This window comes from Cervus canadensis, chromosome 1 (genome assembly GCF_019320065.1).
Source record: "Cervus canadensis isolate Bull #8, Minnesota chromosome 1, ASM1932006v1, whole genome shotgun sequence".
Taxonomy (NCBI): Eukaryota; Metazoa; Chordata; class Mammalia; order Artiodactyla; family Cervidae; genus Cervus; species Cervus canadensis.
The window spans coordinates 74,440,998-74,466,184 of NC_057386.1; the positions used below are offsets into that span (position 1 = coordinate 74,440,998).

A 25,187-nucleotide genomic window follows, 5' to 3' on the forward strand; every position below is an offset into this window, starting at 1 on the left:
TGTCGGTTATGCAGAGGCATGGGGTTAGTGTTTTAGATTTATTTCATTCAGGTTCACATATGATGATTGTAAGAATACTTTGGTATGTCAAAAAAGATTGGTGGAATCAGGGCCAGTGGAAACTGGAATATGTTAGATTTCACCATTATGCAATGTTGTTTCAAAAAACAGACTCCTCCCTTGCAAAACTATTACCATCTATTTAAAAAAGAAAGATAAAAAAAGTTACTTTTGGGTCCTGTTTTATAAATCATAACTATTCTCTTTTTTCTATATTTAGGTTTGGAGATGTCTCTTTGCAAGAAAGTATTAATCAGGAAAATTTTGAACTCCTTAAAGAGTATTGCACAGTATTTATGGAAAAGATGCCTCCTGATTGTAAGTATGCAAGTTACCAAAAAAAAGAAAAAATCACAACAATAATAATTTCTTGATTAATAATTCTTTGGGAGAGGACAGACATAAAGGTCAATGGAAGAAAAAAGCATGGGGTGGGAATGTGAGAGTGATTTTGAAATTGTTTGCACCAAAGAGACTGATTGCCAAGGTGGCCTCGCAGACACCTGCCTCGTTGTTCTGATTGCACTCAAGTGTGTCCTGCTGCTCATACTAGGACATTAATTTCAGTGTCCTTGGAAAGTGCCAGAAGTGAAAAATAAGGAATTCATAATTAGAAATCTCAATTGAATCCAACAGAAATTTTGTAGAATTCTTAACTACATAGAAGACTTTAATAAAGATGTAGATTTCTGATTTGTAGTCTACATCAGATATATCTCTAGCATATATATGTGTGTGTATTGGTTTTCAGTTGCTTAATTGTGTCTGACTCTTTGCGACCCCATGGACTGCAGTACGCCAGGCTTCTCTGTCCTTCACCGTCTCCTGGAGCTTACTCAAACTCATGTCCATTGAGTCAGTGATGCCATCCAACCATCTCATCCTCTGTTGTCCCCTTCTCCTCCTGCCTTCTATCTTTCCCAGAATCAGAATCTGTGTGTGTGTATGTTTCTATATATTCCTATACATATAAATCAGAACATAAATTTTGCAAGTAACTAAAAGTGATATAAATTAAGGCACAAATTATTGAACACAGTTACTGCAATATTTATGTGAACATGTTGGGGTATAAGCCTATAGAAATACATTTTACATTTTGTTTTCTGTTTTCTTTTGGGCCATGGTTCAGTACTGCCATCTTTTTGTTTCCCCACAAAATTAAGCACGTGTTTTAGCAATCCAAAATCACAGATTCAAGAATGTATTTGGAGCTCTTCCATAAGTACTATACATAAATAAGTAGAGCTACTTAGATAGTCACAATAAGAAACTAGGTTTTAATAAAGTAAGAAATATTGTTACCAAAAGCTGTAATTAAACTCTGCCTGTCATCTATCTGCTGGCAATTTGTTCACTGATTTGTATTCTGATACTTAGTTTGAAATAGCTTAGGTAGCAGAGTATTTAGGTCTCTTTATAACACAGTGATTTTACTTCAGAATATTACAGTGGCATAAGCACATCCATGTATGTATCATTAGAAAATTTTACTGCTGTTTTTATGTTTTATTTCACATAAAATATTTTTAATGCCAAAATGAAATTAAGTATAGAGGGATTCTTTGGCAGTCAGCATACTTATGAATTTCAGATTTGTAAATTACTTGAAAGGTTAATAATATAAACAAAACTATCTTGCTTTAGTAAGTAATGGGAAAAGTTTATTATAACTTGGATGTTTTTGGATAATTCTCTCACAGTTACTTGTAATTTGGAAGTAATTCCCAGAATTTTTACAGACACCTTGATTTCTATTTATAGGGGTCCTTTCAAAGTGAGATCCCTGTACCAGCAGCATCAGTACCACCTGGAAATTTGTTATCAATGCAAATACTCAGGCCCTTCTGCAGATCTATTGCACTTGCCCTGCAATCTTTTAATAAGACTTCCAGGTGAATTCTGATCCATACTAATATTTGAGAACCAATGCTATACCATCTCTACTCAAAACACATGTTATATTAAAAAGTAGGTTGTTGATAAAGTCTTTGAAAGATTTCAATACTGTATACATAAACAATTATGCACTCCAAAAAAGAAATATGTATAAATAACTGTTGAAGTGTTTCTCAGATAGGAAATACAAAGTAATCCCTACATTCAAGTCATTTAAACTCTTCATGGGAGTGTAAGTTTTAAAAATGTGAAGAACATGAGATCTCATATAATATATTGCTAATTAAAATAACAGTTTTAGAAACATATAAATATATCTCATCCTTGAAAACAGGCTGGACTTTTGCATCAAATCAGCTTTATTTCATTAGTTGAAATAAATTGTCTTAACATACTGAATTTTTCTGATATTTTGTTTCCTGTTATGTCAACATATTTTTGAGACAGCACTATCATAGATTTGGTGCAGAATGAAGGTGTGACGTGACTGTGGTTATTTTCCATAACAAAAGTCAGAACCATATCTATGAAATTACACTGACATATGTAGGATTATTCCTCATGCAGAAATATTGTAACCCAAAGCGTCACTGGATTGCACTCCATTCAAGGAAGAACCAATAAGTTTTATTAAGATTGGGAATAAAGGTTAGTCTATTTGTTAAGGAGGAAAAAATTTCCATGTGGGATCATATACCTAATCCATATAATTACTATTTTTCTTTCATAGTGAAATCAAGGGATAATTTGTAGTAGTGTTAAAAGAATAAGTTAACCTCTAACCATATTACTTTCACTTATTCATCCATTTTGGATATCCTATCCATCAATTTACTTACCCTGGTTTTTGATGATTTATGAACTATTCAAATTCTGTTAGTAAATAAAACTCTCCTTTTTATCCCCAAAGATTTTTTTTTTTAATTTAGGGATGCCCCCTAGTTTTGCAATATCAGGAGTTAATGAATAAGTTATTTTAGCCTATATTTTCACTTTCAATCAAGCAGTACCATCCTTTTACTTTTCTTATACTTAACTTTTATGGTCTAAAACACTGATTCTTCACCAAATATTCTCCAAGTCTGTTAAATATGTAGTAGGTTCAGTTGATAGTCTCAATTCAGGAGTCTACACATGCAGAATCCTTTTGTCCTAATAGTTCTATCAGCCGTACTGATGGGACACAAACTCCTTAGGAGTTATTAGTGGGGAGGGGAGTAAAATTAAAGTTGCCAGGCAACAGAACCCCATTTCCTTTCAGCGTGTTCAGCAAAGTCTGGTGACTTATAGACTGATCTATTTGAAAGTCTCAAGTTCATTTGGAAGAAATAATCAAATTCAAGAATTACTATCCTCCAACTCCATCTTCCTTGTATCTGCAGAAGGGCAGATTAGTGAAAGGCTTGGTGCATTGGAATGGCCTCTCTCTCTCTCTCTGTCTCTGTCTGTCTCTCTCTCTCTCAGCAGATTCATGGGATCTAGAGCTGTACATACACATGTATGTATAGGTGTCCATTTAGATATACACATATGTTTTTACATATATATGTATATTTCTTGCTCCAATAGACGTTTCAGCAAAGATTTACAGGAAAGGAATCACCCATTCTTGGCTCCCTCCTCTGTAACAGGCACTTCCCAGCCTTAGATCCCATGAATCTGCCAAGAGAGAGGCCATTCCCACCTATCAAGTATTCCGCTAATGGAATGGATACATGTGTATATGTGTATATACATTTGTGTAGATATATGTGTACGTGTATACAGATAAATGTATGAATGCATGTACGCACAAACATATATATACATATACACATGTATGTATTATATATTTATCTGAGGTTGGTATCAGACAGAGCTGCTGATGGCTGAGAGGTTTGTGCTCTGTCTGGGTACCTTGTGTTGTGGATTTCTCCCTTGACATTTTCCTGGCTTAGTGATGCAGCTTTCAGACAGTTGTTCTTACTGCCTTGACTCTAAGGCACGGTAAATCATCAGGAGCTACTTCCCCTCAGGTCCTGCCTGTGATATCACTGGCCTCTTTGATCAACTAGGGAAGCTCCCATGGGGCAGGTATGAGTGTTTCTCTCTCTCTGGCTCTGATCTTCCAGATGGGTTTGATGAGTTCAGAAACCTTTCAAGGCCCCTTTCATACCCTACCAAAAGCATTAAGACACTTAAGGGGCGGGTTAGCAAAATAAAATAAAGTACTGCTGTAAACCGCTGGCACGGACTGCTCCATGATTTAGAGTAACCATCTCATCTCACGTGATTCAAGGCCCCTGAGTTTCATGAAAGGAGCAGATGAAATGCTGTCTTTTCCCTTTAAATGAGGACTGACCAAGTGTCAATTTGTAATCTCCAATCTCTCATTTCTCTCTTTGGTAATAATGCCCTTCTCTTGTCTTTTTTCCAAAGCAAAGGAGAAGGACATTTTCATGCAGTTCTGTTGGAGGGCTGCCATTTATTGGTCCCTGTGTGAGTGCTTTAAGGGTGGGCTGTTCTAGCTTGTGAGCTTAGAAGGGGGATCAGGCAGGGCCTTTAGTGAGCTGATGTCAACTATCTCCATGATATTTGATATCCATCTTACGTATAATATTTAACAAATGTAGCATAACAATTGCATAAAATATTTTTTAGAAAAAAATCTTAGGCTGATGATGAGGGTAAGTAAAATGTTGTTATATTTCATCCTGTATTTTTTTGGCTGTGGTTGCCATAAGCCTCCCATTCAATTTGCCAGACATTGAGAGAGACCGTATCATGTGTAAGACTCTGTGCCTATTGCTATGGATGGTGAAAGATGAAAGACTCTGCCCCTAGTAGCTTACACTTTCATGACTCAGCATGATCAAGGAATCGTGTATCTTAACTCTAAATCTCTTCGCTCAGTCATGTCTGACTCTTTGCAACCCCATGGACTGTAGCCCACCAGGGTCCTCTGTCCATGGGATTCTCTAGGCAAGAATACTGGAGTGGGTTGCCATGCCCTCCTCCAGGGGATCTTCCTAACCCAGGGATTGAACCCAGGTCTCCCACATTGCAGGCAGATTCTTTACTGTCTGAGCCACAAGGGAAGCCCTCTTTCCAGAATACAAGTTGCTCTTTCTTAGTATTGATCCTTTCTGTGAATAATTTACTTTTGTTTTTGTTGCTTTTGTTGTCAAAAAAGTGTTAGTTTCTCCTTGATCATTTCTGACATTCATTGTGTGGTCATGAATTGCCACAGATTTCACTTCTGCATGGGGAAAAAGAAAAGTGCCTATGAATTCTTTCCATCTTCAGAAATAAGAGAATAGGATTGTTGTTGTTCAGTCATTAAGTCGTGTCGAACTCTTTGTGACCCCATGGACTATAGTACTAATATTTTATGGATAATTCATTTTAGAGGAATTGTTTAAATACTTTTCTATGTATTCCATGTAGGAAATGAGAAAATATACATGATAGGAGGAGAGTATCTGTAGTATAGGGGAAGGAGGACTAAGGAGCCCACAACAAAATGGAGAAATGTTTAGATTCAGGGTCATCGAGCATCACTGTAGCTAAATGAAAAGAATATCAACTAGGAGAAGGTGAGCAAGAATTACAATTGTGGGGACTTCCCTGGTGGCCCAGTGGTTAAGAAATCTGCCTTGCAATGCAAGGGACGCAAGTTCCATTCCTGATCAAGGAACTAAGATCCCTTGTGCGACAACTACTGAGCCCGTGCATCACAACTAGAGAGAAGCCGAAGTGCTACAACAAAAGATCACACATACTGCAACTAAGACCCGATCCAGCCAAACAAATGAATAAATAAAGAACTTCAAAAATAGAATAAGAATGTGTTGTTGAAGGAAGAAGAATGAGGATTAAAGAGAAGCTGTTGGATTTGGTGGTTAAGAGTATTTGATGATATTTGATGGAGTAGTTTTAATAAAAGCATGGGTTGAAACCACATCACAAACATTCAGGCAGAGAACTCATGATGTACAAGTAAAGAAACAGAGCAAAAGTCACCCTTAGGAAACGTAACGTGAATGCAAAGTAGAGAAATGAAAAAGTAGACTCAAAGCAAGAATCGAGTGAGAAGCTTTCTCTTTTTTTTTTTTTTCTCTTTGCTTTAGTTTCCTAAGAGAAACAGAAATCATAAAGACAGATAGACTTGCCGGGGGTAAGCAGGTAAACACATGCCCTTGACCACCTTATCTGGAAGTTCTATAGAGGGGTACGATGGTGAGGCCTCTGGAACTGACCAGAATGCCTGCAAAGGGCTCTGAGAGAGAGCAGAGGACAGGCCTCCCATAGCAAGCAAAGTCAGAACCCTCACTGAAGGGGAAAGAGTAGTACTCTGGTTTTTAGAAAAAGAAAGCTGCCCTGCCTGGCTGAAGCCCTTTAACACCTGAAGAATTCTAACCAAAGGTCACAGATAATTCTTTAGTTTGATGTTCTGAGTACAGATGGTTTGAAAGGAGTCCAAAGAGAAGTTCTGGCTTGGTCTTTATACCCCCGATGGTCTACCAACGTCATCAGGTCTGCCATGGTCCCCTGATGGCTTCAGAGGAAAAACCTTGAAAAAAGATGTTGTTTACATCCACCGTGCTGCTGCTGCTAAGGTCGCTTCAGTTGTATCCGACTCTGCGCGACCCCATAGATGGCAGCCCACCAGGCTCCCCCGTCCCGGGGATTCTCCAGGCAAGAACACTGGAGTGGGTTGCCATTTCCTTCTCCAATGCATGCATGCATGCTAAGTCGCTTCACTCGTGTCCGACTCTGGCCGACCCCATGGATAGCAGCCCACCAGGCTTCTCTGTATACGGGATTCTCTAGGCAAGAATACTGGAGTGGGTTGCCATTTCCTTCTCCACACATCCACCATACTAACTTTCAAAATCAGATCAATCATGGTTTCCCTTGTTATCTTATCAAGCTCTTTTAAATAATTTATAGTTAATTATTTAACTATAATTCGTAAAAGCTGTGTAGGAATGCCACACATTCCGATGCTCACTTTTGCTGAGCTAAGATTTGGTTAACAAGGTGCAATTTACTGATTTTTGTTGCTTTGAATTTATATTTTCAGTTAACATTTTTTGTTTTAAGTTTTTCGATTTATCTTACCTCTCACTTAAAAATAGAGCATAGGAGCAAAGCTGTTCAGTTAAGGATAAAATTAGAAAGAAAGTTATATAGATATTAAAACTCAAAATAATGTGAAATAGTAAAAAAAAAAAAAAAAAGTAATAGGACTCCACTGGGACAAGAAAAACCTTCAGATGAGAGGATTTCCCAGAAATAAATGAAAAAGAAAAACTTGACTGTGAATACAGAGCTGAATATATAAAAGTGGCTTTTGTTAGATCAGAGAATGAATCAACTCACCCCTTAACATCTCATACTTTGTCTTTTTAAAGTATTGCCACTGAGGGACTTCTATGGCAGTCCAGTGGTGAAGACTTAGCCTCCAACGCAGGGAGGGCGGGTTCAATCCCTAGTTGGGGAGTTAAGATCCCACGTGCCTCGGGGTCAAAAAATCAAAACATGAAAAAGAAGGAATATTGTAACAACTTCAATATAGACTTTAAAAATGGTCCACGTCAAGAAAAATATCTTTTAAAAAAGAAAATATCGTCATTGAAAATTTAACCAGTTTTTCAAACTTAACACATCTCTCTAGTAAATCAAGATAATTTTTCTAGAACAAATATGTGGTAATAGTTTCCTGAATGATAATACTGCATTTTGTTTCTAGAAGAAATGAAAAGACTGGAACCACTAAAATATCATTCGTAATTGTACTTTGTGTGAAATGAGTTTACAAACGGATACACTTCAGATTATTGCTGAAAAAGAACTAACTACAATGTTTATAGCACATATTGTGCCCCGGAAGAAATCAGCCCTAGGTCTTGGCAGACGTCTTTAGCCTATCACCCTGTTGGATTCTCCACACTGCTGGCAGCCAGGGAGTGTGGTGACCAGGGAGTGTGGTCACATGCTAACAGGTATCTTGTGTTACAGATGGATAAAGTCAAGGAGCCACATATAAATCAGTTCTTGGAATACTGAACATGTATCAGAGAGAAGAGTTGTACCACATTTGCTCTGTTTATCAGTGAAAATTAAGGCTGCTTAGATGGATATTTTCTTCAGTTAGTGGTTATTTTATGAGCTCTGTTGCAGAACAGAAAGTGTGTGATGAAATCAATACTGACAGCATCAGCTCTGTGTTCTGGGTCGACAGGCAGTGCTCCCTAAACAAAGAAAGCTGTCTCTGCATATTCATCCACTTACTGCTTACAATCGGAACCCACGTATATGGATGCACACAACACGGCTTGCCGTCACTATGAGTTTGAACACGTTGCCTTCACTTCGTAGAATAAGCTGTGGTGGGTGTTTCTTGTCCTTGCCCTTCAGAGCTCTCTGCCCCTGGACTACCACTTAAATTGAGCCTGGCCTCCAGTCCTGGGGCTTCCCCGATGGCTCCTTGGTAAAGAATCTGCCTACAATGCAGGAGGCATGGGAGTCGTGGGTTCGATCCCTGGGTTGGGAAGATCCCCTGGAGAAAGAAATGTCAACCCACTCATTTTCTTGCCTGAGAAATCACATGAACAGAGGAGCCTGGCAGGTTATAGTCCACAGGGTCACAAAAAGTCAGACACATCTGAGTGCAGCACTCCAGTCCTTTGAAGCCTTTGCAAGTGACTTGAATTTATAAAGTAAGGAAATGAAGGAAAGCAAATATCTCAGAAGGCGTTAACACACACATGCAATGATTGTGCGCACACACACACCTAACTAAAAGTCAACAATCCTGATTGTTTCTACTGAGTGAAAGAACTTTCTGATACAGGTTAACTATTTTGCAGCTTTCAAAGTAAATTTCTAAATTATTACCTTTCTCCCCACACCTGGTAATACTAGACTTCCTCTGAAAAGTTCACATTAATGTAGAGAGACCCTTTATGAACATGAGGATAGACCCTTAGCATTCCCAGAACAGTGACATCAGAGGCTGCTGTTTAATTCTGTCAACTAAGTTTCAGCTGTGGGTGACAAAACGCACTGTTAGACCCTTACCCCATCACCTTTCTCCTTTTCTGAGTATCTCTTTCATTTGCTTCCCTCCCATTGTCTATATACTTTGAGGGTGAGATCAGGGTATGACTAACCTGCAGATGGTTAGAAAGGTATCTGAATTTGATAGAATGTGCTAGCCCAGACTGTCCTGTGTAACTTGAAAAATAATGCAAATTTCTTAGTAGCCGTATTAGTCAGAGCCCAGTCACGCAGATGAGCATTTTAGGAATTTACTGTGGAAGATCGGAGATAAACATGAATAAACTGAGGAGAAATTAACCAGGGTGATGTGGCCACCCAGCATTTAGCAATAGCAGGAATTTAGCAGTAGCTAACCCAGGTCCTGAAGAGACCTAGGTTGACTGGCCCCAGGGCACAAAAATTGCCTTTCCCCACCTCCATCTAGGTTCTTGGTGGGGACTGTCCAGTAGAAGGTAGGACCGTGGGCAGAGAAGTTGCCCTGTGCAAGCTGAAGTCACAGAGAAGCCACAACCAGTTCCAGAGACAGCAAGAAAAACAGGTGGAGAGAGAAATATCCTAGTTTCTGGCTTCTTTCTCCTACTTCATCTCCCTCTCAATCCTCATTGCCTTAACTTAATTATAAATCAAAGGGCAGCAAGTAGCCTGGGAAATGAGGCTACCTGCTATTGCCAGCGGAACGGGAAAGGGTTCAGATAGTGAGAGCTGATCAGTGTGGACCAGCACAATCTACCCTTTGCCACTCAGCACCTCTCCTCACTTCATCCATGAAAGAATCATTTCAAACAAATCCGTATGGGGTTGTGGGGTCAGCATTTTGTGTTTTAACAAGCCCCCTCTGTATTGAACAGTAAGATTTGAGTGTGTGTGTGTGTGTGTGTGTGTGTATGTGTATGTGTGTTAGTCACTCAGTCGTGTCCGGCTCTTTGCCACCCCATGGACTATAGCCCACCAGGCTCCTCTGTCCATGGAATTCTCCAGGCAAGAATACTGGAGTGGGTTGCCAGCCCCTCCTCCATGGGATCTTCTCAATCCAGGGATCAAACCCAGGTCTCCTGCATTGCAGGCAGATTCTTTACTGTCTGAGCCACCAGGGAAGCCCAAGATTGGAGACCCACTAGCTTAGATTTGTAAGATGTTACACATTTATCTATCAAAGTGTAAATCTGTGTTTTGCATTTCATTAATACTCTTGCCATGAACATAGAAGAAAGTGAACATTTTCAGAATAGTAAAACTGTAATATCTTTTATTTATTTGTTGTTTAACAAACATTTATTGACCTAAGTGAAATGTGTATATAAAACAATTCAGCTGTAATCTTGATTCTGTTCAGCGTGAGATGATCTTGATTTATTGTGTCAAGTTGAATTAATGTGTCTCAGTTTCCTAAGCACAAAGAATAATCTGAATACTATAGGCTGTTTGGGCATTTCTAATAAACTTAAGGATATAAAATGGCAGAAGATTCAAGAATTTTCTTAGCACATGATAATCCTTCCAATAGGAACTATAAATTACTATTATAATTTATTTAGTAGTAATTTCTGTTTTCCAGACATCGCAACCTTGATACTATGTAGACATACAGATATACAAATGAAAAATCTAGTTAGTCATCCAAATATTTTGCTTTTTATTTCAAACTTATGTGTATTTGGAAACATTCAGATGGCTGAGGAATTTTTCACATATTATCCATATGTTTGGCATTGCAGAGACATATAAAAAGATGAGGGAAAGGGTTTGGCAGTACATGGGAAAATTGTGTTATAATGAAGGGCTTCCTGAATGTTGAAAATGTTTCCCCGAAGCAGGCAAAAATGCAATTCAGAGATTACTGTCTTCAATTTTTCTCCTCTCATGTTTCTACTAAACCCACTCTAGTCAGCCTTTGGTCCACATTACTTTACTGGAACTGATTTTGTCAATATTTCTATCTCTTAAAGCCAGTAGTCTTCTCTGTCCTCTTCCTACGTGATCTAGTAATAGTTTTGACATGATTATTTTCCCCTCTTTCATCATTGGTCTTCCAGGCCACCCCCCTACTTTTCTGTGATTGGTCTTGTCCACTGGCTGCTGTGTTTCAACCTCCATTATTGATTCCACATTACCTTTTTGACCTCTAAATGCTGAGGGTACCAGCCTCCAGTCCACAGATGTCCACTCTGTTCCCTTATTGAACAGCCTCATTGCTTTATATACCATCCTTTCATTATCCACCTCCATACAGTCCATCTGCAGTGAGGGAGACCTGAGTTCAATCCTTGGGTTGGGAAAATTCTTTGGAGAAGGGAATGGCAACCCACTCCAGGATTCTGGAGAATCCCATGGACAGAGGAGCCTGGCGGGCTACAGTTCCTGGGGTCACTTAAAGTTGGACATGACTAAGCAACTAACACACACACATACCTGCATCCCCAGCCCATCTCTCGTCCCTGAACTCATCCATCCTGTTCAACACCTCAAACTCTGTTCCTTATGCGCCCTTAAAAATGTATTCCTCCCGCTGTCTTCCGCATTTCCATTTTTATCATTTCTAACTTTTTCTTGTTTTGGAAAACAATGAGAGTCACCCTTGACTCCTCTTTTTTTCACACCCCGTTTTTAGTCCATCAGAAAATGTCATTGGCTCTATTTTCAAAATGTATGACCAGCTCTCTCCACCTGTTTTGCTATGACTGTGTGCAAATCCTTGTTCCTCCTGCTGCCAGATGAGGCAAAAACCTTCTCAGGTTCTCTTTGTTTCCTCTCTCCACCTCCTTCAATAGTTTTTTTGATCACAGCAGCCACGGTGACCTTTTAAAGATGAAAATCTGATCATGTCTCTCTTTAAAGCCATCCAATAGCCCCTTGTTTTTTATTACAAAGTAACAATCTAAATTCTTACAATGTCTCTAAATTCTTACAAAGCTCCCCATAATCTGGCAAAACCTCTGATTTTATGATTCCACTCTCCTATCTCTTTTTCTCTCTCCTTCCCTCTGTTTGTCTTTCCCTCCTTCCATCACTTGCTTCACTCTGCCACACACAGACCTCTAGCTGTTTCTTAGGAATTTTTCCCTTGGCTGTTTCCTCTGCCTTATATGTTTCCCACCATTTAAAACACTTACCTCCTATAAGTCTTTGTCCAAATGTCACTTTCTCAGTAAGGCCTTTCTTGACTACCCTGTTGACAATTCTGATCTCTAATGCCCTGGTCCCCTTCTTGCTTTATTTTTCTATCTATGTTCTAACATCTATCACTATCTAGCATACAATATGTGAAGTACCTTGCTTGGCTATAACTCCTCATTAAAACATAAGCTTCATGAGGACAAGGCTCCTTGTCTATTTGTTGACTTTTTTTCCCAATAACCAAAAATATTGTCTGGCACATACCTTATACTCTGTAAATATTTGTTGAATGATGAATGAGTGAGTGGGATAGATTGGGTCATTTGTTTAGTCGGATGTTTTGAAGATGGTAAGGGACAAGAAGGCCTGGTGTGCTGCAGTCTATGAGGTTGCAAAGAGTCAGACACAATTCAACAAGTGAACAACAAATGTTTTGAAGAATCAGGGAACAGTTGGATCTTGGAAATAATCTAAAGTATTCCAAAGAATACTCTTGCTACTAATAATTGTTGGGGAATGAAAGAATTGTATAGTCAAATGATTTTGGGCTTCACTTGATCACACTGAAAATTTTAAGATCTATAGCACAGCAAGCATTCATTTTATGTAAAGGATCAGGAGATAAATAATTCAGATTTTTCAGGCCATGTGATCTGTCACAACTCCTGGACTCTGCCATTGAAGTGCAAAATAAGCCATTAACAATATGTAAATTAATGAACTTGGCTGAATTCTAATGAAACTGTATTTATAAAAACACAGAATTGGCTGGGTTTAGCCTGCAAGCCATGGTTTGCCAACCCTAATCTAAGTATGTGCACGCACGCATGTGTGGTCAGTCGTGTCCAACTCTGCAACCCCATGCACTGTAGCCCACCAGGCTCCTCTGTCCATGGGATTCTCCAGGCAAGAATACTGGAGTGCGTTGCCATTCCCTTCTCCAGGGGATCTTCCTGACCCAGCGATCAACCCAAGTCTCCTGCATCTCCTGCATCTCCTGCATTGGCAGGTGGATTCTTTACCACTATGCCATAATCTACAGTACCTAAACTTATTTAATTTTGTTTAAAGTAGCATTTTTATTTCATTGTAGAACTACCAAAAAACCCATAGAATATTCATCATCTTCTTAACTATGTGTTCCTCAGGACATAGTTAAGATTAACACTAATGTAGTTTAACCCTATAATTGGTTATGAAGAGTTTGGTATCCTGGATAGCTTTTGTTAAATTCACACACCCAGGTAATGGGAGAACAGGGATAAATTCTTTAATTTCTGACTACCAGTTAAATGTTCTTCTCACTTCTTATGCTGCTACTCTTCCACGGCTATTGAAGGACCCTGATCTTCTGAATTTAAAATTTATTTTCAGTTCATTGCAGAAGAGACTCTGATGTACTGACCTATTAAAATTTTTAATGTTGATATAGATTAAGATAATTTTTAAATTTTATATGTCTCTTAAAGCAGACCTGTATCTTTTCAAAAAGTGATACAAAACTATTCAATTTCAATTTTCCATATCATGTAAAACTAGACACAGACTTCTAGTATCTCTTAACTTGTAGGGTGAATCACAGCAATAAATACAAACAATGCTGCAAATAGCAAAGTTAGACACACATCCTCGCATACACACATGCAAATGGCCACCTCCCTGTTCAAGTCACCATTGATCTCTGCATCTTCTTTGTCACTTCATGCCCCTCACAAATCAGATCCATCAACCCTGTTCTCCAATTTGTGTGGATCAAGGCTCAGATTTCTAGCCTTTTAGTCATCCTTCCATTTTTCTACATTCCTTTCTTCTCAGTGGGGTCTTCTTTCTTTAGACTTTTCACCACTCACTGAAGATTAGCTGGACTCCCAGTAAACCAGTCTATTTAGTATGCACCAAATGGCATGAAATCCAAAGATATGAATTCAATTAAAAGTTCATTTAGGTGAATCACTTGCTGCTTTGAGTGTCTCCATTTCATTATGAGCTAAATGAGAATAATTAATCCTTATGTACCTGTTCATCATCTACCATTATCTCACTGGAGAAAGGAAGTTAATATTTTCAGTGTCAGTTTCCAGGATGAGAAGTTGTCACACTGCACTTATGAACATTAGCAAGACAGATAAGATAATGGTTGTAGGTGCTTTGAGCTTCTCAAGAGAATTCTATTTTTCCTGTGTACACACATTGATCTAGTTAAATTTGATTGTAAAGCTCTTTCTGTAGCTATCTATATGAAAGTCAAAGTCGCTCTGTCATATCTGGCTCTTTGTGACCCCATGGACTATACATTCCATGGAATTCTCCAGGCCAGAATACTGGAGTGGGTAGTCTTTCCCTTTTCCAGGGGATCTTCCCAACCCGGGGATTGAACCCAGGGCTGTTGCATTGCAGGTGAATTCTTTATCAGCTGAGCCACAAGGGAAGCCCAGCTCTCTATATGGATCTATCCATATAGGTATCTGTATGAATCATTGCTTCTCTGGTAATCTTTTTTTAAAAAGTACATTTTTTTTTTAGAGCACCCTCATAAGGATGAGCTCCTGAAATCACCACTGTTAGGATAATTCATTGGTCCCACAGTGAGGTGTGAGGGGTGTATTAGAGATCTTAGGACTCGTCTTCCCTTTTGAAAATAAAGATCTGAATTTGACCTGATTTGATGCCAGTTTCCTGTGAATTCAGTTTCAAGATAGTATCACATCCTATAAGTAAGTGTTAGTCACTCAGTCATGCCCAACTCTTTGCGACCCCATGGAATGCAGCCCACCAGGCTCCTCTGTCCATGAGATTTTACAGGCAAGGATACTAGAGTGGGTTGCCATTTCCTTCTCCAGGAGATCTTCCCAACCCAGGGATCGAACCTGGGTCTCCTGCACTGCAGGCAGATTCTTTACCGACTGAGCTACAAGGGAAGCCCACATCCTGTAAAGTGCCCAACAAATAAAGATAAGTAAAAATTAGTTCCAACTTTCAATTAAACATCAAAGAGGAGACAGCAACTTATTTTACTTTTGAAATGCTTTTTTCCAAATGTGTAATTCATTCATCTATTGAGAAATCACTGCCAAACATTTCCCCTCTACCTACCATTTCGCCTCTCCAAGAACCACGAGTGCAGGGGCCTTTGTTACATTCCAGTTCACCTCCCCAACTACTTTTCTTTCTTCATGCTTCCAGTTTCTCAGAATACAACTCCAGATAAAGCACAACTCTTCTTTGAAGTCAGGTAGGGGTCACAAATCAGAGACTCAAAGATAAAATTATCTTTATCAGGCACATCAGAAAAGGGAACTATGGCAACGTGCATAGATCAATACATTTTGTTACTGTCAATAAATTATAAATACATGAGAATCCTAGATTATCAAACTAGAGGTCACTTCAAGCCAAAAAGGAGCTATATAAAAGGAAAAAAAAGGAAGGCCTTATATTCTTACTACCTCTTTTCATTTTAGAGCCTTGCAAAGCAGCCTCATTTCCGAAATCTGCTTCCTCTGTTTTACCTCATTCATGACTTTTTAAATACCTCAGGAGTTATTTATTTTATCTTATTCTATATAGTGTGAAACATTCAAGATTCATGCTTTTTTTAATTTTTATTTTATATTGAAGCATAGTTGATTAGCAACATCATGTTAGTTTCAGGTGTCAGCAAAATGATTCAGTTATGCATATACACATACCTACTCTTTTTCAAATGATTTCCCTGTTTAGGTTACTACAGAATATTGAGCAGTGTCTCCTGTGCTATACAGTAGTTGGTTATCTGTTTTAAACACACTAGTGTGATATGTCAATACCAAACTCCCAGTCTGTCCCTCCCCTCCCCGCTTCCCACTCTGGTAACCGTAAGTTCTTTCTCTAAGTCAGTGAGTCTGTTTCAATATCTCATTCTTACTTGCCTCCAGGAACCTAAAGAGGTAATTCAGAGACCACTGGAGAAAAGCTCATTCTTCTCAACTACCTTCCCTTTTCTTTTTCCTCTGTTCTGGTGGTTTTGGAGTCAATTACTTCTTCATTATCAGAAAAAGGAGGGCCGTGGCAGAGGTGAACCCTTCTTTTGCGGAGAAGGCCGTGTTATGTGTCTGCCTCTCTGGGCTCCCATTTGACCCTGGTATATTTAAGAGGGGGCAGCCTGACTCTTACATGGGCGGAGAGCTGGGGTGCTGAAGTTACCCCCAAAGCTGCTTCCCTCTCAGTCCTAAGCTTTGAGAAATCTATTCTTTCTTTGGTCGTCGGATTTTTGTGTGTAGAACATGCTCTCAACAGGTATTTTCTTACTTTCTGAAATGCGGGGAACTTGGAAATTGAGTTGAAAGGGGAAAAGGTGACCATCCAATGCTCCTCAGTGCTAAGGACCCAGGCCACTTGAAAGCAGGCAAAAAATAATCCAAGCAGTGCAACCAGTCTTCTCAGGAAGACTGACCTGGGGATTTATTTGCATAAAAACCCTTTTCATACTCTCATTTTCTATTTTCCATTAATAAAAATAGCTCTGTGTCTAGAGGAAAGCAGAACTTAAATTTTTGAGTATCACCTGCCAACAGTCCATCTCCCAGCCTTCAACATGACTCTAGATTGCTCAGAGATTCTGAAATTAAATCATGACTGATTTCTTTGGAAGAAAGAAAATAGAAAAATATGAATGTGTTATATTATTCTCCCTACACACCAAGTCCCAAAGCCTTCAATGTGCAATAGTGAATGTGGAAATTCTAAAAGAATTGTTAACACATTACTTTTAATATATTTTAACAATTAATTTTGAAGTGTGTCTTTTTCTTTGTTATGGGTGATGCAACCTTGAAGTTTATTTAAGATGAAACAATGAAAGTATATAGGCCAAAAGTATTATTCAGTTCTGATCATGTTGGGAGTTTGATATTTGATTTCTAATATTGCTTTTTTCATAAATTATAAATTGAAAATACAATTCAAGGAAAGATGGTTTCAGTGGGGCTTTTTCTTCATAATTTTCAGGATTTTATAGCCCCCAAAAACATAATTTCCAATTTTAAGACATCTCATTGGCTTTTGGCTAATTGCATTTGTTTGCTTGCTAGTATAGTTAACTGTAATTATTTCAGAATCAATTATAGAAAAGATACAATGTTACAGAATATAGTACTAACCAGAGTGGCCTATAAAAGCATTGTTTTTCCTTTTTTTTGCTGTTGTTTTTTTTTTTCATTTATTTTTATTAGTTGGAGGCTAATTACTTTACAGTATTGTAGTGGTTTTTGTCATACATTGACATAAATCTGCCTTGGATTTACATGTATTCAGCATTGTTTTTCATATGTTCGTTTTTTCATACTTAGAAATACAGTCCCTTCCAAATTTTTCTTTTCCTTACTGTAGTTGATTTGGTAATTTATTACTAGGTAATGAATCATTCCATGTTTACTGATTAATATGAGAATCATTTTATTTGTGCTCACAGGTTCTGTAGGTTAGATGTTCAGACAGGGAGGGTGGGGGTGTTTGTCCTCACTCCAAGATATCTGGAATGTCACTTGGAAAGAAGAATCGCTGCTGTCCTTTAAATGACTGGGAAATGAAGTCATCTACAGGCTTCTGCACTCATTCTGACACCTGGGCTAGGATGGCTCAAAAGCCGGGCTCAGCTGAAGCTGTTAACTAGCATACTTAAATAAGACCATCCACGTGACTTGGGCCTCTGCAAGCATAGTACAGGATTTACCATAGGCGATTCCCTCAAAGAGGGAGTATAGACAGCAAAGTTCCAGGAGAATAAGGTAGCAGCTTCATGGTTATTTATGACCTCGGCATCACAGAGCATCACAGCTGCCATACTCTATTTGTCAACAAAGTCACAAGCCCACCCAGCTTCCAGATGAAGGTACAAAGATGCCATCTTCTTAATAGAAGCAGTGTCAAATAATGTAAAACAAAGATGTTTTAAAACCATCACTGTAGAAGTGATGGATGGGATGCTTTCCATAAGTACTCCTCAGTCAGTTCAGTTCAGTTCAGTCGCTCAGTCGTGTCCAACTCTTTGCGACCCCGTGAATCGCAGCATGCCAGGCCTCCCTGTCCATCACTAACTCCCGGAGTTTACACAAACTCATGTCCATCAAGTCGTTGATGCCATCCAGCCATCTCATCCTCTGTCGTCCCCTTCTCCTCCTGCCCCTAATCCCTCCTAATGTCAGGGTCTTTTCCAATGAATCAACTCTTCGCATCAGGTGGCCAAAGTATTGGAGTTTCAGCTTCAGCATCAGTCCTTCCAATGAACACCCAGGACTGATCTCCTTTAGGATGGACTGGTTGGATCTCCTTGCAGTCCAAGGGACTCTCAAGAGTCTTCTCCAACACCACAGTTCAAAAGCATTAATTTTTCGGTGCTCAGCTTTCCTCACAGTCCAACTCTCACATCCATACATGACCACTGGAAAAACCATAGCCTTTACTAGACAGACCTTTGTTGGCAAAGTAATGTCTTTATTTTTTAATATGCTATCTAGATTGGTCATCACTTTCCTTCCAAGGAGTAAGTGTCTTGCCTACTTACTTGTAATTCCTCACCTCTAATGCAACATTACACATTTGCAATATGGCTGGTCAGTGTCAAATCCCTATATAACCAGATATGTACCTTAGAATGCTTTTGGTTGAAAGTGACAGAAACCCTAACTCAACCTGGCATCACTGAAAAAAAATTGAAAATGTCATTGGTAAGGTAGGCAACCCTTTGAGAGGGTTGGTTCAGTGCCTTAGAAGCACTAAAAAGATACTTTTCTCCCCTATTCCATCACTCTTAGTGTTGACTTTATCCCCCTTCTAATCTCCATGCTCAACTGTGCCTGCTCAATCACTTCAGTCATGTCTGACTCTTTGTGACCCTATGTAGTGTAGCCTGCCATACTCCTCTGTCCATGGGATTCTCCAGGCAAGAATACTGGAGTGGATTGCCATGCCCTCCTCCAGGGGATCTTTCTGACCCAGGGGTCAAACCTGGGTCTCCTGCATTGCAGATGGATTTGTTACCCATGAGCCACCAGGGAAGCCCATGTCAATTGTATGTTAAAGTAAAGAGATTAAAAGAGCTTTCCTCCTCTTCTGCCACACAGAGGCCTGACCCCCACTTATCTGGAACAATTTAGGTCACTTACATAACCCTGAAACAGTTTTTAAGGTCAAAGTCAAGTTCCAATTGGCTGAGATTTAAATGCTCATTCCTGAACTAGTCCTGATTTCAACGGGGATGAGATTATACCACTTGACTTCAGAATGGGGGTGAGAGGGATCCTTGTTAATGTTGTGCCTACTCCCCATGGAGAAATGGGTGGAAGGTGATGGGAAGGCAGCTGTAAATTCCATTTCATCTTGGAACCTTCTCTGGCAACATAAAGTCACTTGACCGTGAGGTGATGCAGCTATTGCCTTGGCCTCATTAGCATCACAGTTCAGTGAGCTGAGAGTTCATGGTCTCATTCCTCTCACTTGTCAGCACCCTGCCTTTGAATCAGGTCAATGTCATATTCAGAACTGTTGTTGTTCAAGAAATCCCATTTGACAAAACAAGGCAAAAGTAGCTACTGCAAAGTGACTCTGAACTTAGCTGCTCTGTCCCATCAGGGAGTGGTGAAGGAACAGTCACTGGCTTTGGGGAAATGTTTGGAATCATGACTGTGTGTGCACCTGTGACTGCGTCAGAGCATATTTCTTACTTTGGATAAATGTTGACTTTTGACTGAGAAAGTAGCTTTCTATCCAAGACTATGAGCTCTTTCTTAAGAACACAAATATCGTCCTCTGTTTTTCAGAGTTGACACAGAATTTAATAATGTTACCTCTTCTGCCAAGAGTTTTATTCATTGTTTTCCACCTCAAGTTGATGAAGCATGATGGAGTTCTTGTCCTTACTCTGCAGTTCAGAAAGCAGGGACAGAGGGTTAAACCACTTGTGTGTGACAAAATGTCAAAGCAGGGATGGAGTTGGCATTAGAAGTCATTTCCTAGAATCTTGGCTCAGTGCTTTCTTTAAAAAGAATTATGAAAGTTTCAAGTAACAACAAAAAAGCACAATTCATAAAATACAAACATGTTGGAACCCATCAGTCAGTCTCAGAAATTTTATAGGAAACATGTATTTCTAGACAGACTGGAAATCTCCTTTGTGACCTGTTTGGTTCGCATCCCTAACTTTTCCTTCCCTGAGAAAATCAATATCCTGAATTTGGTATTTTATATTCTCAGATTATATTCTTTATATGTATGTATCCATAAAAATATGGTACAGTTTTGCACATTTGGCTTTATATTATTGCTCTTATCTTGTCTGAATCTTTTTTTTTTTGCTCAATATAGTTTTTAGTATGCATTCATGTTAATACATACAGCATGTTTATTCATTTTGTATGTGTGTTAGTCACTTAGTTGTGTCTTGACTTTTGCAATCCCATGGACCGTAGCCTGCCAGGCTCCCCTGTCCATGGAATTCTCCAAGCAAGAATACTGGAGTTAAAAAAAGAAAATACTGGAATGGTTTGCCATTCCCTCCTACAGGGTACTTTCCCAACCTGGGGATTGAACCCGGGTCTCCTGCACTGCAGACAGATTCTTTACCATCTGAGGTACAAGGAATAAGATTCCATGTCATTATATAGATATACAAATATATGGCAGATTACCTCTCTTTAATCATCATTTAGATTTTTGCTGCTATTTAATATAAGCAATAATGCAATGTAAATTCTTGTACCTTTCACCTTCTGATTACTTTCTTAAACCCTGCTTGAAAAAAAAAAATATTCTTATGGAGATAAGTATAGAGATTCAGTTGCTCTGTCTAAATTCAGTCCTAGAGTAATGCAGGAGTGGGTATCAAAAGCAACATTTATCAGCTATATTTACATTGGAGGAAACTCATTCTAAGTCTCGAACTGTAACTGAGCAGGATGCTCCATATGAGGCCTTCATGGGACACACCCCTCCCCTAGACACTCTGCTGTAGTTCCTCTCCGAAGTACTCAGATAACAGTATCTGATGCACATTTCTGAGTTGTATTACAAATATTAAAACCCCCACCAAACAGAAGAAATCAATTACTGACCACCGTGAGCATGTAACCCCCAGACCTATTGACGCCTAAGGTATGATGTTAACCCCTGTGACACTGCCCTGTTAGGTCACCATCAACCAATCAGAGAATTGTGCACAAGCTGATCACATACCCTGGGATGCCACGCCCTCATTTTGCCTTTAAAATGCTTTGCTGAGGTCAGCTGGGGAGTTCAGGCTTTTTGAGCACTAGCCGTCCAGGACCCCTTCTTGGTGCCCCACAGTAAACACAGCACTGACCTCACCTCAACTCAGAGTCAGTAGATTAGCTTCCCTACAAATGGATGAGCAGACCCCGGTTGGTTCAGTAACAAAACCAACCCACGTTCCACGTATAGCAGGATTTTCAGTTGCTATTTCAGGATCTATCATTATATCTTGAAATCTCACCTATCTAGTCATTACTAACTTTGCGTGTTTCTAGAACCAGACTGGAATTCCTGGGCCTGCAGGATTTGTGTCAGGTTAAAAAAAATTGGCTGCAATCAAAGTGATGGACTGATGATGGGGTGTGCTCTGAATAAAGCAAGTTTTATCTTTCAGAAATAGAAACAGTGGCTTGAAAAATTTAAGATCATCAAATGTCTTCCTTCTAAAAAGCATGCCTTAAGAAGAAGGGGTGAAATTTCTATGGAACATAATTTCTATGTATCTGAAAGCACCGTCTTTTTGTGGTAGAAATGAGCAAAGGATGGCCATTTGTTTGACTTATTTTAGGAGTCTTGTAGTCTGTTTAAAGTGGCTGATTTAAAAATCTTCACATCAACTATGAAACTAAATCATTTTGAAAAGTTATTATGCTTTGTTCTGGATTCTCAGAATTCTGAAGAAGCTGGTCTATTGTGTTAACACTGGAATTGCTTTTTTATACCACCAGCTAACTGTGAAGACACTAACACAGTTTGGAGGAAAATTACTGGCACAGTACTGGGGACACTGGGTTTTTGACTTGTCTCCTGTGACTCTGAACCTTATGAAACAGTCACCTAAACATCTTGAATATAGGATTGCCTTAAATCCATGCTTTGCTAGTTTTTTTTTTTATGTTGACCCTATAGATGTTAAATCAGTTTGGTGGGTTGGGACCAACATTCAAAAGAAAATAACATGGAATGTGAATATAAAAGTGTTAGTCACTCAGTCCTGTCTGACTCTTTGCTACCCATGGACTGTAGCTCGCCAGGCTCCTCTGTCTATGGGATTTCTCAGGCAAGAATATTGGAGTGAGTAGCCATTCCCTTCTCCAGGGGATCTTCCCAACCCAGGAATCAAGCCTGGGTCTCCTGCATTGCAGGCAGGTTCTTTACCATCTGAGTCACCAGTGAAGCCCAAGGATAAATAGATTTCATAAAATGTTTCTTACAAAGGGATAAACGTGCCTAACTGGAGAATTATATGAAGTAAAATTCTTTGGTATTGCTTTCAAAAATGTTTGAAGGTCATTTATACCAGGTGATTTCAGAAAGTGTCTCAGGGACCTCTCAAATATGGTTATGTCCGTATTTAAAATTCACCAGGTGCTCCCATTTTTTAAGGAGGAAGCTCAGATATCTCATAGTAGTAGCAAAACTCTTCACAATTCTTGCTTCTGAGATCATGCTCCCGAAGGACATGGTGAACTCCCACGTTTCCTGTTTCTGCACTATAGCCTCACAGGTCCACGCCTTTGCTGACACTTCTCTCTCAGCATAAAATGCTCTCAGTAGACACAAAGCATTACCTTTGCTAGAAACCCTTCCAGATCCAACTATTCTTCATTGAATTGGCCACTCCTTTTCTTAGACCCCTAATATTATTTTACTGTCTTGTGTCATAGCATATGACCGCATACACTTGACTGCAGTTAGTAATGGTTTAAAAACCTATCCCACCCTGCTGACCTTGGAGACTGGGAGGTCAGGTCCTTGTATTATGAGAATTCGGGTTTTTTCCCCCTTTTCTTATACATGTGTACTCTGTTCTCCCTTGCTTTTAAAATAACTACTATTTTAAAGCAATGCATATTTATTGTAAGTGTCTCAAATGACATAAAAAAAGCAATTGAGTGAGGGATAGATTGGGAGTTTGGGATTGACATGTGCACACTGCTATATTTAAAATAGATAACCTTGTATATTTCTGAGATTAATCCTTTGTCTGTTGCTTCATTTGCTATTATTTTCTCCCAATCTGAGGGCTGTCGTTTCACCTTGCTTATAGTTTCCTTTGTTGTGCAAAAGCTTTTAAGTTTCATTAGGTCCCATTTGTTTATTTTTGCTTTTATTTCCAATATTCTGGGAGGTGGGTCATAGAGGATCCTGCTGTGATTTATGTCGGAGAGTGTTTTGCCTATGTTCTCCTCTAGGAGTTTTATAGTTTCTGGTCTGACATTTAGATCTTTAATCCATTTTGAGTTTATTTTTGTGTATGGTGTTAGAAAGTTGTTCTAGTTTCATTCTTTTACAAGTGGTTGACCAGTTTTCCCAGCACCACTTGTTAAAGAGGCTGTCTTTTTTCCATTGTATATTCTTGCCTCCTTTATCGAAGATAAGGTGTCCATAGGTTCGTGGATTTATCTCTGGGCTTTCTATTCTGTTCCATTGATCTATATTTCTGTCTTTGTGCCAGTACCATACTGTCTTGATGACTGTGGCTTTGTAGTAGAGTCTGAAGTCAGGCAGGTTGATTCCTCCAGTTCCATTCTTCTTTCTCAAGATTACTTTGGCTATTCGAGGTTTTTTGTATTTCCATACAAAATGTGAAATTATTTGTTCTAGTTCTGTGAAAAATACCATTGGTAGCTTGATAGGGATTGCATTGAATCTATAGATTGCTTTCTTAAAAAACTGGAAATAGAACTGCCATATGACCCAGCAATCCCACTTCTGGGCATACACACCGAGGAAACCAAATCTGAAAGAGACACGTGCACCCCAATGTTCATCGCAGCACTGTTTATAATAGCCAGGACATGGAAGCAACCTAGATGCCCATCAGCAGATAAATGGATAAGAAAGCTGTGGTACATATACACCATGGAATATTACTCAGCTGTTAAAAAAATTCATTTGAATCAGTTCTAATGAGATGGATGAAACTGGAGCCCATTATACAGAGTGAAGTAAGCCAGAAAGATAAAGAACATTACAGTATACTAACACATATATATGGAATTTAGAAAGATGGTAACAATAACCCTATATGCAAACAGAAAAAGAGACACAGTTGTACAGAACAGACTTTTGGACTCTGTGGGAGAAGGCGAGGGTGGGATGTTTCTAGAGAACAGCATTGAAGCATGTATATTATCTATGGTGAAACAGATCACCAGCCCAGGTTGGATGCATGAGACAAGTGCTCGGGCCTGGTGCACTGGGAAGACCCAGAGGAATCAGGTGGAGAGGGAGGTGGGAGGGGGGATCGGGATGGGGAATACATGTAACTCCATGCTGATTCATGTCAATGTATGACAAAACCCACTGCAATGTTGTAAAGTAATTCGCCTCCAACTAATAAAAGTTTAAAAAAAAATAAATAAAATAAAAAATAAATAAATAAAATAGATAACCAAGAAGAATCTACTGTTTAGCAGAGGGAACTCTGCTCAATATTCTGTAACAGCCTAAGCTGGAAAAGAATTTGAGAAGGAATAGGTACATGTTTAGGTATAACTGAATCACTTTGCTTTACACCTGAAACTAACACATTGTTAATCAGTTATATTTCAATATTATATATATATATATATATATTTTTAAAGGCAGTTGAAAAATCACCCTAAGTCTCACAATCCAAAGATGAACACTGTTAGTATCTAAACAGGTGTCTTGTTCTGCCTGCAGTTTCATAGAGAGGCAAGCACGTGCACACACACTGTGGTACACAAATAATTTCACGCACACACACACAATGTTATATAAATAAATTCATTTTTTAATATGACCAGTTTTTCCTTTCAACAATGTCAAGTGCACTAAGTCAATGATACACCCTT

At 39.0% G+C, this 25,187-nt stretch overlaps 1 protein-coding gene across 5 annotated transcripts in view; it reads left to right on the forward strand.

Moving 5' to 3' along the window:
- The window catches only part of INPP4B (inositol polyphosphate-4-phosphatase type II B), an 885,859-nt gene that overhangs the window by 802,518 nt on the left and 58,154 nt on the right, over positions 1-25,187 (forward strand). For all 5 annotated transcript variants that reach the window (XM_043485541.1, XM_043485584.1, XM_043485560.1 and 2 more), the window contains one exon: positions 281-378. In XM_043485541.1, coding sequence (XP_043341476.1) covers positions 281-378 — 98 coding nt within the window. The remainder of the gene's footprint in view (positions 1-280; positions 379-25,187) is intronic.